Here is a 14299-nt window from a genome sequence, read left to right as displayed (position 1 = left end):
GCAAAAAGAGGGAAGAAAAAAAACACATCTATGAGATTTGGTCTATAAATCAAACAACAGACACATAGGTTTTCATATACATTGCCTTCAGAAAGAATACACACCCCTTCACTTTTTCCACATGTTATTGTGTTACAAGGTGGGATATATATATATACAGTATCTCACAAAAGTGACTACACCCCTCACATTTTTGTAAATATTTGAGTACATCTTTTCATGTGACAACACTGAAGAAATGACACTTTGCTACAATGTAAAGTAGTGAGTGTACAGCTTGTATAACAGTGTAAATTTGCTGTCCCTTCAAAATAACTCAACATACAGCCATTCATGTCTAAACTGCTGTCAACAAAAGTGAGTACACCCCTAAGTGAAAATGTCCAAATTGGGTCCAATTAGCAATTTTCCCTCCCCTGTGTCATGTGACTCATTAATGTCACAAGGTCTCAGGTGTGAATGGGGAGCAGGTGTGTTAAATTTGGTGTCATCGCTCTCACACTCCCTCATACTGGTCACTGGAAGTTCAACATGACACCTCATGGCAAAGAACTCTCTGAGGATCTGAAAAAAATAATTGTTGCTCTACATAAAGATGGCCTGGGCTATAAGAAGATTGCCAAGACCCTGAAACTGAGCTGCAGCACGGTGGCCAAGACCATACAGTGGTTTAACAGGACAGGTTCCACTCAGAACAGGCCTTGCCATGGTCGACCAAAGAAGTTGAGTGCACGTGCTCAGCATCATATCCAGAGGTTGTCTTTGGGAAATAGACGTATGAGTGCTGCCAGCATTGCTGCAGAGGTTGAAGGGGTGGGGGGTCAGCCTGTCAGTGCTCAGACCATACGCCGCACACTGCATCAAATTGGTCTGCATGGCTGTTGTCCCAGAAGGAAGCCTCTTCTAAAGATGATGCACAAGAAAGCCCGCAAACAATTTGCTGAAGACAAGCAGACTAAGGACATGGATTACTGGAACCATGTCCTGTGGTCTGATGAGACCAAGATAAACTTATTTGGTTCAGATGGTGTCAAGCGTGTGTGGCGGCAACCAGGTGAGGAGTACAAAGACAAGTGTGTCTTGCCTACAGTCAAGCATGGTGGTGGGAGTGTCATGATCTGGGGCTGCATGAGTGCTGCCGGCACTGGGGAGCTACAGTTCATTGAGGGAACCATGAATGCCAACATGTACTGTGACATACTGAAGCAGAGCATGATCCCCTCTCTTCGGAGACTGGGCAGCAGGACAGTATTCCAACATGAAAATGACCCCAAACACACCTCCAAGAAGACCACTGCCTTGCTAAAGAAGCTGAGGGTAAAGGTGATGGACTGGCCAAGCATGTCTCCAGACCTAAACCCTATTGAGCATCTGTGGGGCATCCTCAAACGGAAGGTGGAGGAGTACAAGGTCTCTAACATCCACCAGCTCTGTGATGTCGTCATGGAGGAGTATAAGAGGACTCTAGTGGCAACCTGTGAAGCTCTGGTGAACTCCATTCCCAAGAGGGTTAAGGTAGTGCTGGAAAATGATGGTGGCCACACAAAATATTGACACTTTGGGCCCAATTTGGACATTTTCACTTAGGGGTGTACTCACTTTTGTTGCCAGTGGTTTAGACATGAATGGCTGTGTGTTGTGTTATTTTGAGGGGACAGCAAATTTACACTGTTATACAAGCTGTACACTCACTACTTTACATTGTAGCAAAGTGTCATTTCTTCAGTGTTGTCACATGAAAAGATGTACTCAAATATTTACAAAAATGTGAGGGGTGTACTCACTTTTGTGAGATACTGTGTGTGTGTGTATATATATGTGTGTATTTGTCAACGATCTACACAAAATACTCTGTAATGTCAAAGTGGAGAAAAAATATATAACATTTGTAAAAAATAAAAGAACACTAATATATTTTAATTATATAATTATTCAACCCCCTGAGTCAATACATGTTAGAATCACCTTTGGCAGCGATTACATATTTTGGGGTAAGTCTCTAATCTCTCCTTGATTGTACAATATTTGCACATTCTTCTTTTTAAAATTCTTCAAGGTCTGTCAAGGTAGTTGTTGATCATTGCTAGACAGCTATTTTCAAGTCTTACCATATGCTTTCAAGCCGATTTAAGTCAAAACTGTAACTAGGCCACTCAGGAACATTCAATGTTGTCTTGGTAAGCAACTCTACTTGGCCTTGTGTTTTAGGTTATTGTCCTGCTGAAAAGTGAATTTGTCTCCCAGTATCTGTTGGAAAGCAGACTAAACCAGGTTTTCCTCTAGGATTTTGCCTGTGCTTAGCTCTATTCCGTTTATTTTTATCCGAAGAAACTCCCTAGTTCTTGCTGATGACAAGAATACCCATAACATGATGCAGCCACCACCATGCTTGAAATATGAAGAGTGGTACTCAGTGATGTGTTGGATTTGCCCCAAACATAACACTTTGTATTCAGGACCTAAAGTTAATTTCCAGGTAGAACCCTTTTTGGTTCCAGGTAGAACTATTTTGGGATACATGTAGAACCCTCTGTTGAACCAAAAAGGGTTCTACCTGGAACCAAAAGGGTTCTACCTGGAACCAAAAGGGGTTCTTCAAAGGGTTCTCCTATGGGGACAGCCGAAGAACCCTTTTTGGTTCTAGATTGCAAGTTTTTTTTCTAAGAGTGTACCAATAGGTGCCCTTCTTTGCGAGGCATTGGAAAACCTCCCTGGTCTTTGTGATTGAATCTGTGTTTGAAATTCACTGCTCGACTGAGGGACCTTACAGATGTGTGGGTACAGAGATGAGGTAGTCATTCAAAAATCATATTAAACAATATGCAACTTCTTATGTGACTTGTTAAGCACATTTTTACTCCTGAAATTATTTAGGCTTGTCATAACAAAGGGGTTGAATACTTATTGACTCAAGACATTTCAGCTTTTCATTTTTAATTCATTTGTAAAAATGTCTAAAAACATAATTCCACTTTGACATTATGGGGTATTTGACATTATTCAGGCTGTAAAACAACAAAATCTAGAAAAAGTCAAAGGATGTGAATACTTTCTGAAGGCACTGTAGGCTCCCATAAAAAGTGCCATCCATACTGTGAACCAAATCAAATCAAATTTGATTGGTTGCATACACATATTTAGCAGATGTTATTGCATGTGCAGTGAGATGCTTGTGTTCCTAGCTCCAACAATGCAGTAATATCTAACAATACACACATCTAAAAGTAAAATAATGTAATTAAGAAATATAGAAATATTAGTACGAGCAATGTCGGAGTCCGGAGTATAAATATATATAAATGTGATGGGATATATAGACATTGTGGACAGTATGTTTCCACATTTTGTTACGTTACAGCCTTATTCTAAAATGGATTATATTATTTTATTTCCTCAGCAATCTACACACAACACTCCATAATGACAAAGTGAAAACAGGTTTTTAGAAATGTTTGCAAATGTATTAAAAATACCTTATTTACATAAGTATTCAGACCCTTTGCTATGAGACTTGAAATTGAGCTCAGGTGCATCCTGTTTCTATTGATCATCCTTGTGATGTTTCTACAACTTGATTGGAGTCAACCTGTGGTAAATTCAATTGATTGGACATGATTTGGAAAGGCACACACCTGTCTATATAAGGTCCCACAGTTGACAGTGCATGTCAGAGCAAAAAGCAAGTCATGAGGTCGAAGGAATTGTCTGTAGAGCTCCAAGACAGGATTGTGTCGAGGCACAGATCTGGGGAAGGGTACCAAAAAAATTATGCAGCATTGAAGGTCCCCAAGAACAGAGTGGCCTCCATCATTCTTAAATGGAAGAAGTCTGGAACCTCCAAGACTCTTCCTATAGCTGGCCGCCCGGCCAAACTGAGCAATCGGGGGAGAAGGGCCTTGGTCAGGGAGTGGACCAAGAACCCGATGGTCACTCTGACAGAGCTCCAGAGTTCCTCTGTGGAGATGAGAGAACCTTCCAGAAGGACAACCATCTCTGCAGCACTCCACCAAATCAAATCAAATCAAATTGTATTGGCCACATGCGCCGAATACAACAGGTGCAGACATTACAGTTAAATGCTTACTTACAGCCCTTAACCAACAGTGCATTTATTTTTAATTAAAAAAAGAAAAATATATATATATATATATATATAAAACAATAGAATAAAACAAAAAAGTGTTGAGAAAAAAAGAGCAGAAGTAAAATAAAATAACAGTAGGGAGGCTATATATACAGGGGGGTACCGGTGCAGAGTCAATGTGCGGGGCCACCGGCTAGTTGAGGTAGTTGAAGTAATATGTGGGTAGAGTTAAAGTGACTATGCATAAATCATTAACAGAGTAGCAGCAGCGTAAAAAGATGGGGTGGGGGGGCAGTGCAAATAGTCCGGGTAGCCATGATTAGCTGTTCAGGAGTCTTATGGCTTGGGGGTAGAAGCTGTTGAGAAGTCACCAGTCAGGCCTTTATGGTAAAGTGGCCAAGATTGAACTTTTTGGCCTGAATGCCAAGTGTCACGTCTGGAGGAAACCTGGCACCACCCCGACGGTGAAGCATGGTGGTGGCTGCATCATGCTGTGTGGATGTTTTTCATTGGCAGGGAGACTAGTCAGGATCGAGGGAAAGATGAACGGAGCAAAGTACAGCGAGATCCTTGATGAAAACCTGCTCCAGAGCACTCAGGATCTCAGACTGGGCGAAGGTTCACCTTCCAACAGGACTACGACCCTAAGCACACAGTCATGACAATGCAGGAGTGGCTTCGGGAAAAGTCTCTGAATGTCCTTGAGTGGCCCAGCCAGAGTCCGAACTTGAACCCGATCGAACATCTCTGGAGAGACCTGAAAATAGCTGTGCAGAGACGCGTCGCATTCAACCTGACAGAGCTTGAGAGGATCTGCAGAGAAGAATGGGAGAAACTCACCAAATACAGGTGTGCCAAGCTTGTAGCATCATACCCAAGGCGATTCGAGGCTGTAATCGCTGCCAAAGGTCCTTCGACAAAGTACTGAGTAAAGGGTCTGAATACTTATGTAAATGTGATATTTCCATTTTTTTTTTTTCTAAATTTGCAAAAATATCTTAACTTGTTTATGCTTTGTCATTATGGGGTATTATGTGTAGATTGATGAGGCAAAAAAAACAATTTAATCAATTTTAGAATAAGGCTGTAACGTAACAAAATGTGGAAAAAGTCAATGGGTCTGAATACTTTCAGAATGCACTGTATATGTACAGCAATAGTTGAATAGGAAGGCTAGAATACAGTATTTACATATGAAATGGGTAAAACAGCATGTAAACATTATTAAAGTGACCAGTGTTCCATGTCTGTGTACACAGGGCAGCAGCCTCTAAGGTGCAGGGTTGAGTAACCGGGTGGTAGCCGGCTAATGACAGTGACCAAGTTCATGGCAGGTTACTGGGTGGAGGCCGGCTGGTGATGGCCATTTAACAGTCTGATGGCCTTGAGATTGAAGCTGTTTTTCAATCTCTCGGTCCCAGCTTTGATGGACCTGTACTGACCTCGCCTTCTGGATGATAGCGCGGTGAACAGCCCGTGGCTTGTGTGGCTGAGGTCCTTGATGATCTTCTTGGCCTTCCTGTGACATCGGGTGCTGTAGATGTCCTGGAGGGCAGGCAGTGGATCCCCGGTGATGCATTGGGCAGACCGCACCACCCTCTGGAGAGCCCTGCGGATACGGACAGTACAGTTGCCATACCAGGCAGTGATACAGCCCGACAGGATGCTCTCAATGGTGCATCTGTAAAAGTTTGTGAGGGTCTTAGAGGCCAAGCCAAAATTATTCAGCCTCCTGAGGTTGGAGAGGCACAGTTGCGCCTTCTCCACCACACTGTCTGTGTGGGTGGACCATTTCACGTTCTCCACTGCGGCCCCATCGATGTGGATGGGGGCGTGCTCCCTCTGCTGTCTCCTGAAGTCCACGATCAGCTCCTTCGTTTTGTTGGTATTAAGGGAGAGGTTATTTTCCTGGCACCACTCCGCCCCCATTCACCTCCTCCAACCAGGCTGCAAATATTCAGTGATACATATAGCGCACCACACACAAACACTCTCTAGACAGCAACAACCAGGCATGTAAACCGCCCCCCCCCCCCCCCCCCCCCCCCCATTAATCATGCTGTGTTGATCATTGTTGAATAGACATGTGAACATTTACATTACATTTTTTTACATTTTAGTCATTTAGCAGACGCTCTTATCCAGAGCGACTTACAGTTAGTGAATACATCTTTTTTTTTTTTTATACTGGCCCCCCGTGGGAATCGAACCCGCAACCCTGGCGTTGCAAACGCCATGCTCTATCAACTGAGCTACATCCCTGCCGGCCATTCCCTCCCCTACCCTGGACGACGCTGGGCCAATTGTGCGCCGCCCATGAGTCTCCTGGTCGCGGCCGGCTGCGACAGAGCCTGGATTCGAACCAGGATCTCTAGTGGCACAGTTAGCACTGCGATGCAGTGCCTTAGACCACTGCGCCACTCAGGAACACCTTCAGAGTCGTTTTAGGAAGCTATAGGAGTATTATGCTTTACATTGTTGTGTCTTGATTTAAAGATAATGTATGTTCTCTTCTAGTAGTAAAGATAGCATAAAGTAAGCCAATGATGATAATATGAATACCCTATTCGTGATGCATTATAAGCACATTTATAATGCCTTATGAGCTTTACATAATCTACTATAATGCATGACATAGGTATAACTACATTCATAAAGCATTAAGAGCAGGCAAAGTGTTATAAAGTCCTATATTAAATGCTCTATATAGCCACAGCCTTGTTCATAATGCACTATAAATGTAGTCACAGATGTTTATGAGCAGTTTGTAGCGCCTATGTTGTGAATAATGCATTATGCATAGCTCATACTGCATTATAAATGCTCCTATAGGCTTAGTGTTTAGATTCTGTGATTACAGCATGCTACTGTACAGTATTTCAGATTTGATTTTGGGGGATGACAAACTTTTTTAACCAGCCTATGTCATCATCATCACAATAAATCACATCTCAATGTAGAGCTGGAGAACATAGAGACCTCCACCAAATATAAAAGGTTATTGTGTTCCAGGGATGTGTCAGATGATCCTGAAGACAAAGCAGTCACCAGTGGTGTTTAAGCTGCTCACATTGCTCTCTTGGCATTCCCTTTTCTTCTCCCAGCCACCTGTTTTGTTTCCGGTTGCCCTCTTTCACACCCATTCGCTGGAAAGGAGGCTAGTATAAATAGTCGTGATTCATGAAGGGAGAAAGAGAATAAGAAAGAGAGACCAAAAGAGAGGAGAGAGGAGAGGGAAGATACATCACAACCACATAAGGTAATTTAAATTTTTCTCAATTCCGATTGTTAACAATACAACAGGGAGGAATAGGAAGAGAAATTACTGTAGTTTCAGGGCTCAATTGAAAAATACATGAATAGCTCATTTGGACTCACCTGGTTAATTAAAGGATGACTAATAACAAAGAACATATAGGGTACTTACATGTACGTAGTTATCACATAACTCCATTCACTATAAATGTACCTTTGCTTTTCTTCATTTTGTGATTAAATCTTTTACATTTATATTTCCTACCGGGATTAATTATATTTGTCAAATTCTCTTCACAATGACAAAAAATTTAACAATTTGAATGCAAAGCTATAAACTTTATATTAACGTTAAAATATTTAACATTTCACCTGTCAGATTGGCCTTGCAAAAGTAATTCAGAGAGAGATCCTGATATCTGGGTTTCCCCCTCCTCTGGTTTGAAGACAATGTGGCGGGCCCTCCTGTATCAGCTTGCTCTGATTCCTCTCATCCAGGCTCAGAATGACTACTGCAGCACACACCCTACATTCAGAGAGCCAGGTCAGTGGAGCTGCAGCCCAAATTCCAATTCCTCCCCACCTGTCTCACACCTTTCCTTTCCTGTCCCCCTCCCACTTTCTCACCTTTCCTTCTTTGCAACCTAATAAGAGTCAGTTGGGGCCACCCAACAGTTTGAGGGGACTTGGTTTTTTGAGTGAGGTCTATATGTGGGCAATGGGAAATAGATCAAGGCCACATCTGATGTCATGCATCTTTGCAGTGTATGAAAGATGTGCTGCATGATCGCAGGTGTCAGGTAAACATGTTTACGTAGTTTAAAGGCAGTGAAAATTTGGTAATGCACACTCATGAGATACTGGGAAGACAAATGTACTGTAGAAATGTTAAATATTGTACCCAAATGCCCCTTTGGATATGCTTGCCTTTCTTGTAGTAAACAGAGTGCCTATACCTACTGTAGGAGTTAAGTGGGCAGAACAGTAGTGGATGGTAGCCATGATCTGAAACCAGCAGCCCTCCCAGTTGCCAGGTCAATTACAACGTTTTGATCTACAAGTGAAGGGATAAGTCGGATGTAGGGGTTGCATTGGATTTGGGAAAATATGCAGCTCGTCAAAAAGTCAATAAATTCTTGGTAGACTAACGTGTGACCTGTTGTCCCCTCAGCCAACATTGACATCGACATCTACTGTGGTAGTGTGTGACCTGTTGTCCCCTTAGCCAACACTGACATTGACGTCTACTGTGGTAATGTATGACCTGTTGTTCCCCTAGCCAACACTGACATTAACGTCTACTGTGGCACGAAAAGCATGGAGCTCCATATCTTACTATGTCCCGTCTACTTCGGTGGATACAATGAAACACTGATGTCCCTCAACGCTCAGTACTTCAAGGGAGAGTGCCGGGGGACACCCGATTGGACTGTCAACCCGCCCGTTCTGAAATACAACTTCTCCATCACAGAGGAGGCGGTGTCCGCCTGCAACAACAAAATGAAGGTAATTCTAGTTCGTTCTAGTAATTATATTTATATGGTATCATACTGACCGTAGAGGAGACATTTGGTGGTTGACACGAGAAGATGTTGCTTCAACTCTGGGTAGATGGATTTGACCCTGAACCTAGTAACATGTGACCCCTTAGACGGAATCTCTCTCTTTCTCTCTCTCTCTCTCTCTCTCTCTCTCTTACTCTCTCACTCTCACACAGATCACTCAGGAGGTGGGTTCTGGACTCTTTGCGGACTTCTCCAGCATTCAGTTTGTCAACATCTCGGGCATGATCAACTCTCTGGACCCCAGCGCGGGAACCATCACCTACCGCCAGGAAATGATTTACAAATTCTCCTGCCGCTATCCACTCCAGTATTTGGTCAACAACACTGAGATGAGCGTGTGAGTAACCCCGGCCACCTTTTCTCTTAGGTTCACTCATGATAACCAATTCATCTGAACTCAATCAATTCAGGGAAGGACTTCCTCAATAGTAAAACCCTCAATGGAAAGTTATCAAATGGAGGCAGATTCATGCCAAAACAAATACAAATAACAAGATTGCAATAACATTGATATTGGAGTATTGTTTTATGCGAACTGGAACTGAACCAAGTTGAAATAAAAACAACCTCAAACCTGACAATAGCAGTGACGTGGTGTTTGCAAGTATGGAGTTATCATAGTTGGTTATGGCGGGTGGGCTAATGCTCCTGAGTTTTGTATTACAACTGTTTCAGGTTTCAGCCTGGGTTGAATCATACGATGTATCATATGTTGACCTGGATGGTGATACGCTGCAGTTTTTCTCATGACAATTGATAGTAGCTAACAGACAGACAATTTGTTTTTTACAAACAGGTCTGGGGTGAGCCTAGCAGTCAAAGACAGCAATGGGAGTTTCATCAGTACCCTGAGTATGACGCTCTACTCGGTAATGATGTGTTTCTATGATACATTTTCTATGACAGAGGAGAAGGAAGTGAGATGTAATCACTAATTGTAGATAATAATATTTAGTGTACACATGGAGAAAATAAAATGTGTTAGCACAACTATAGCAGTTTCCAAATAGATCTGGAGGGAATAACACACAAAAAATGTTTGTATTATTTTTACGTTCTGATTTCCTCCAGTATTTCTGGAATGAATGTTCATCATTTCATTAAACTATATTGAAAGGACCAATGTGCTTGTGAATGCTTGAATGATCCCAAATGACAGTCTTCCCCCTCTTGTTCCGATTGGCTCCAAGGACAGGTTCTACACAACCCAGCTCAAGGTCCCTGAGGGAGGCTTGACATTGAAGACACGCATCTTTGTGGAGGTCAAGGCCACAAATCTCACTGGAAGGTACGAGTACAGCAGCAAAATCTGGATTTAAGAAAACATGGAGTTTTAAGCAATAAGGCCGTGCTATATTGTGAATATAGTCACAGTTAAAGGGTGTTGTTCGGGCCAACGCGGAGCGGCTAACGCATCTCGTCCAATCAGATTACGTGGCCGGAACTATCTGTTTCACGAAAGTGAAAAAACATACTGGTAGTCATTTACTGATTCTAGTAGACTATAGTGTGATGGGGTATTTATTTCCTATCAAACCTCATTATCAACTTTTTAAAGAAACTCTGTCAATGGCCCCATTTGGAATATTGCCAAATATTTCACATGAAAGAAAAGAAAGACAGACATTTTCACCAACAATTCTTCTCTTTTCCATCATTTCTAGGTTCAATGTGTTGTTGGACAGATGCTTTGCCACAACCAGTCCCTACCCCGTCAACAGCACTTATTATGACCTCTTTGTTGGGTAAGTGAGACAGCCCAGCCGAAACAGTGCGAGCCTACTCCTTTGGGACACGCTGTCAGTCACACAATGACACAAAGCTCCACTTTCAGGGAATAATTAGATTACTAAGATATTCAGATATCCTATAGGACACAACATTTACATACACTACCAGTCAAAAGTTTGGACACACCTACTCATTCAACGGTTTTTCTTTATTTGTACTATTTTTTACATTGCAGAATAATAGTGAAGACATCAAAACTATGAAAAAATACATGGAATGATGTAGTAACCAAAAAAGTGTTAAACAAATCAAAATATATTTTATATTTGAGATTCTTCAAATAGCCACCCTTTGCCTTGATGACAGCTTTGCACACTCTTGGCATTCTCTCAACCAGCTTCATGAGGTAGTCACCTGGAATGCATTTCAATTAACAGGTGTGCCTTCATAAAAGTTAATTTGTGGAATTTCTTTCCTTCTTAATGCTTTTGAGCCAATCAGTTGTGTTGTGACAAGGCAAGGGGGGTATACAGAACATAGCCCTATTTGGTAAAAGACCAAGTCCATATTATGGCAAGAACAGCTCAAATAAGCAAAGAGAAACAACAGTCCATCATTACTTTAAGACATGAAGGTCAGTCAATACAGAAAATGTCAAGAACTTAAAAAATTTATTCAAGTGCAGTTGCAAAAACCATCAAGCGCTATGATGAAACGGGCTCTCAAGAGGACCGCCACAGGAATGGAAGACCCAGATTTAGCTCTGCTGCAGAGGATAAGTTCATTAGAGTTACCAGCCTCAGAAATTGCAGCCCAAATAAATGATTCACAGACACATCTCAACATCAACTGTTCAGAGGGGACTGTGTGAATCAGGCTTTCATGGTCGAATTGCTGCAAAGAAACCACTACTAAAGAACACCAATAAGAAGAAGAGACCTGCTTGGGCTAAGAAACACGAGCAATGGACATAAGACCGGTGGAAATATGTCCTTTGGTCTGGAGTCCAAATTTGATATTTTTGGTTCCAACCGCCGTGTCTTTGTGAGACGCAGAGTAGGTGAACGGATGATCTCTGCATGTGTAGTTCCCACCATAAAGCATGGAGGACACTGTCTGTGATTTATTTAGAATTCAAGGCACACTTAACCAGCATGGCTACCACAGTATTCTGCAGCGATACGCCATCCCATCTGGTTTGGGCTTAGTGGGACTATCATTTGTTTTTCAACAGGACAATGACCCAACACACCTCCAGGCTGTGTAAGGGCTATTTTACCAAGAAGGAGAGTGATGGAGTTCTACATCAGATGACCTGGCCTCCACAATCCCCCGACCTCAACCCAATTGAGATGGTTTGGGATGAGTCAGACAGCGGAGTGAAGGAAAAGCAGCCAACAAGTGCTCAGCATATGTGGGAACTCCTTCAAGACTGTTGGAAAAGCATTCCAGGTGAAGCTGGTTGAGAGAATGCCAAGAGTATGCAAAGCTGTCATCAAGGCAAAGGGTGGCTATTTGAAAAATATCAAATGTATTTTGATTTGTTTAACACTTTATTGGTTACTACATGATTCCATATGTGTTATTTCATAGTTTTGACATCTTCACTATTATTTTACAATGTAAAGAAAAAACATTGAATGAGTAGGTGTGTCCAAACTTTTGACTGGTACTGTACATGTATGTACATATACATACAGTAGATGGGGAAAAGACTAGAAACTCAGTTGCAGCTACATTCTTGCTATTTATTAATTATCAAGTTATCAAGATCACCTAGTTTTTTCCTTGACAGGTGTAACCGGGATGGCCAGACGGTGATGGGGGTGAATGGGCAACAGCAGGAAGCACGTTTCTCGTTCGAGGCCTTCCGCTTTGTCCAGCACAAGAACAGGACGCTGTCCACTTTCTACCTGCACTGCTCTACCAGACTCTGTGAGAGGTCCGTCTGCACCTCCCTGCACCAGGTCTGTCGCTGCTCCTGTGCGGACGTTGTAGCCACATTCCAGCCCATCTGCAAAGCAGTTGTGCTGCACCAATTAACCAACAATTGAATGCCACGTCATTGCAGTCGGGCGTTAGATTGCATGATCAGATGTGGCTACTGGCACATTAAACACCTATCCAGGCGTTGTGAGATTTGGGGCACTATGTACAGACATTTTTGGGGGGCAGGAGCTTAAACAAAAAATCACGGTCACATACTCATTGAGCGATTGTGACTTTGATTATTTAGTTCCATAAAATAAATGGCCACATCTTAATGGCTAATTAAATGACACATATTTAACGCAAATTTAAAGACGACTTGCGGGCAGTGGGTTCAGAACAACAATGACAAAAACTGTATACCAAAACATTTTTTTTAAACCCAAAACAAAAGGTTACTTTAGAGACTGGAAGGGCAAAGGTGCATGTGCTCTGGACAGGTAGAGCCCTATCTGTGCACATGCCTGACTATGTAGGCGGCCTGGAACATGGGCCGCCATCTCTCTCTGTAGCCACGTTTATACCTGGTTCTGATATGCAACCTTTATCCTGATCTGGTACACATTCTGATTGTGCCCACATTTCTAGACAGGTGAAGACGATTAAAATACGCATTGTGATCTGATTGTGATCAGATCTTATAAGTGTAAACAGACAAGATTAGGTCAAGATTAGGACAAGATGAGGACGAAAAATGCATGTTAGGGGCAGGTATAAACGGGACTTAGGGGATGTGCATACAAATACCTTCATACCAATGAGTGGACAAGACAAACAATGGAGCAACATACAGTAGATGATGCTTGCAATGACCTATGACCTTGTGTAAGAAAGCTGTTCCAACCACCCCTCTTCTCCCTTTTCTCCTCAGAACTGCACGGACATCATCAGCTCAAGGAGGAAGCGGGAGGTCCAGGACACGTCTGTGACCGACACAGCCACGGTCAGCTCCGGCCCCATCCGCACCCAAGTGGACAACAGTGAGCAACAACCATTGACCGTTTATGACCATCATTCACATCAGCATTCCTCTGTGCTTCAACATTCAATGACCCATCAGCAATAATGACTAAAATGATTAAAATATATTGAAGGCACAGCAACACTTTACTGATTACATTTGCACGTTCATATAACAGTAATGCCGTTTTGGTTGAGGGGGTTTTCATGTTATGAACGCAGAACTTCCTTTTATTTCTTATGCAGGTGATACTGTCGGAATTGTATCTGAAGGTATGCATCTACTTTTCATCACAACGATTGATATATCTACATGAAATGCACATACTCTATTATACATATAGACACGGCAGCCATTTCCCTATATTAAGTACTTCATATTTGAATTTCAAAGGATATATCATATTACAAAAGTTTTGTCTAGAAACAGTCTTTGTGAAGTATTTTCTCTGAACCTGTGTCCTCTTTGCAGTTGCCGAGCAGTTGGGTGGAAAACACAGATCCTTGCAGGGTGTTGCCATAGCAGCAGGGATCTTTGGTGCTCTCTCTATCTCCATGGTAGCCTTCATTGCGTACTGGATCGTTGTGCCAAGGACCATTGGGGCCATGGAGAAGAGAATGCTCTACCCTACACAAGAGTGAGTTTTTAGGGGAAGGCTTTGCCATGATACTCTTAAGGTGGTTTCCTCTCCCATGTCCTCGTTCTAATGCTCAC

At 42.4% G+C, this 14299-nt stretch overlaps 1 protein-coding gene across 1 annotated transcript; it reads left to right on the top strand.

Annotated features, from left to right (window-relative positions):
• Positions 1-8623: 8623 nt before the first annotated feature.
• On the top strand, positions 8624-14226 carry LOC311142285 (zona pellucida-like domain-containing protein 1; the record flags this gene model as incomplete). The annotated part of the gene is made up of 9 exons (XM_084177908.1): positions 8624-8845; positions 9057-9241; positions 9701-9773; positions 10095-10192; positions 10569-10649; positions 12431-12602; positions 13496-13604; positions 13831-13857; positions 14057-14226. The coding sequence occupies exons 1-9, from the start codon at positions 8657-8659 to the stop codon at positions 14224-14226; spliced, it is 1104 nt and encodes a 367-aa protein (XP_084034034.1). The 5' UTR covers positions 8624-8656.
• Between the last annotated feature and the right edge of the window lie 73 nt (positions 14227-14299).

The sequence above is a fragment of the Coregonus lavaretus genome (genome assembly GCF_964263955.1).
Source record: "Coregonus lavaretus genome assembly, chromosome: 15".
In the NCBI taxonomy this organism is placed as follows: domain Eukaryota; kingdom Metazoa; phylum Chordata; class Actinopteri; order Salmoniformes; family Salmonidae; genus Coregonus; species Coregonus lavaretus.
The sequence above is the reverse complement of the archived record's forward strand: the minus strand, read 5'-3'. Positions and strand labels throughout refer to the sequence as shown.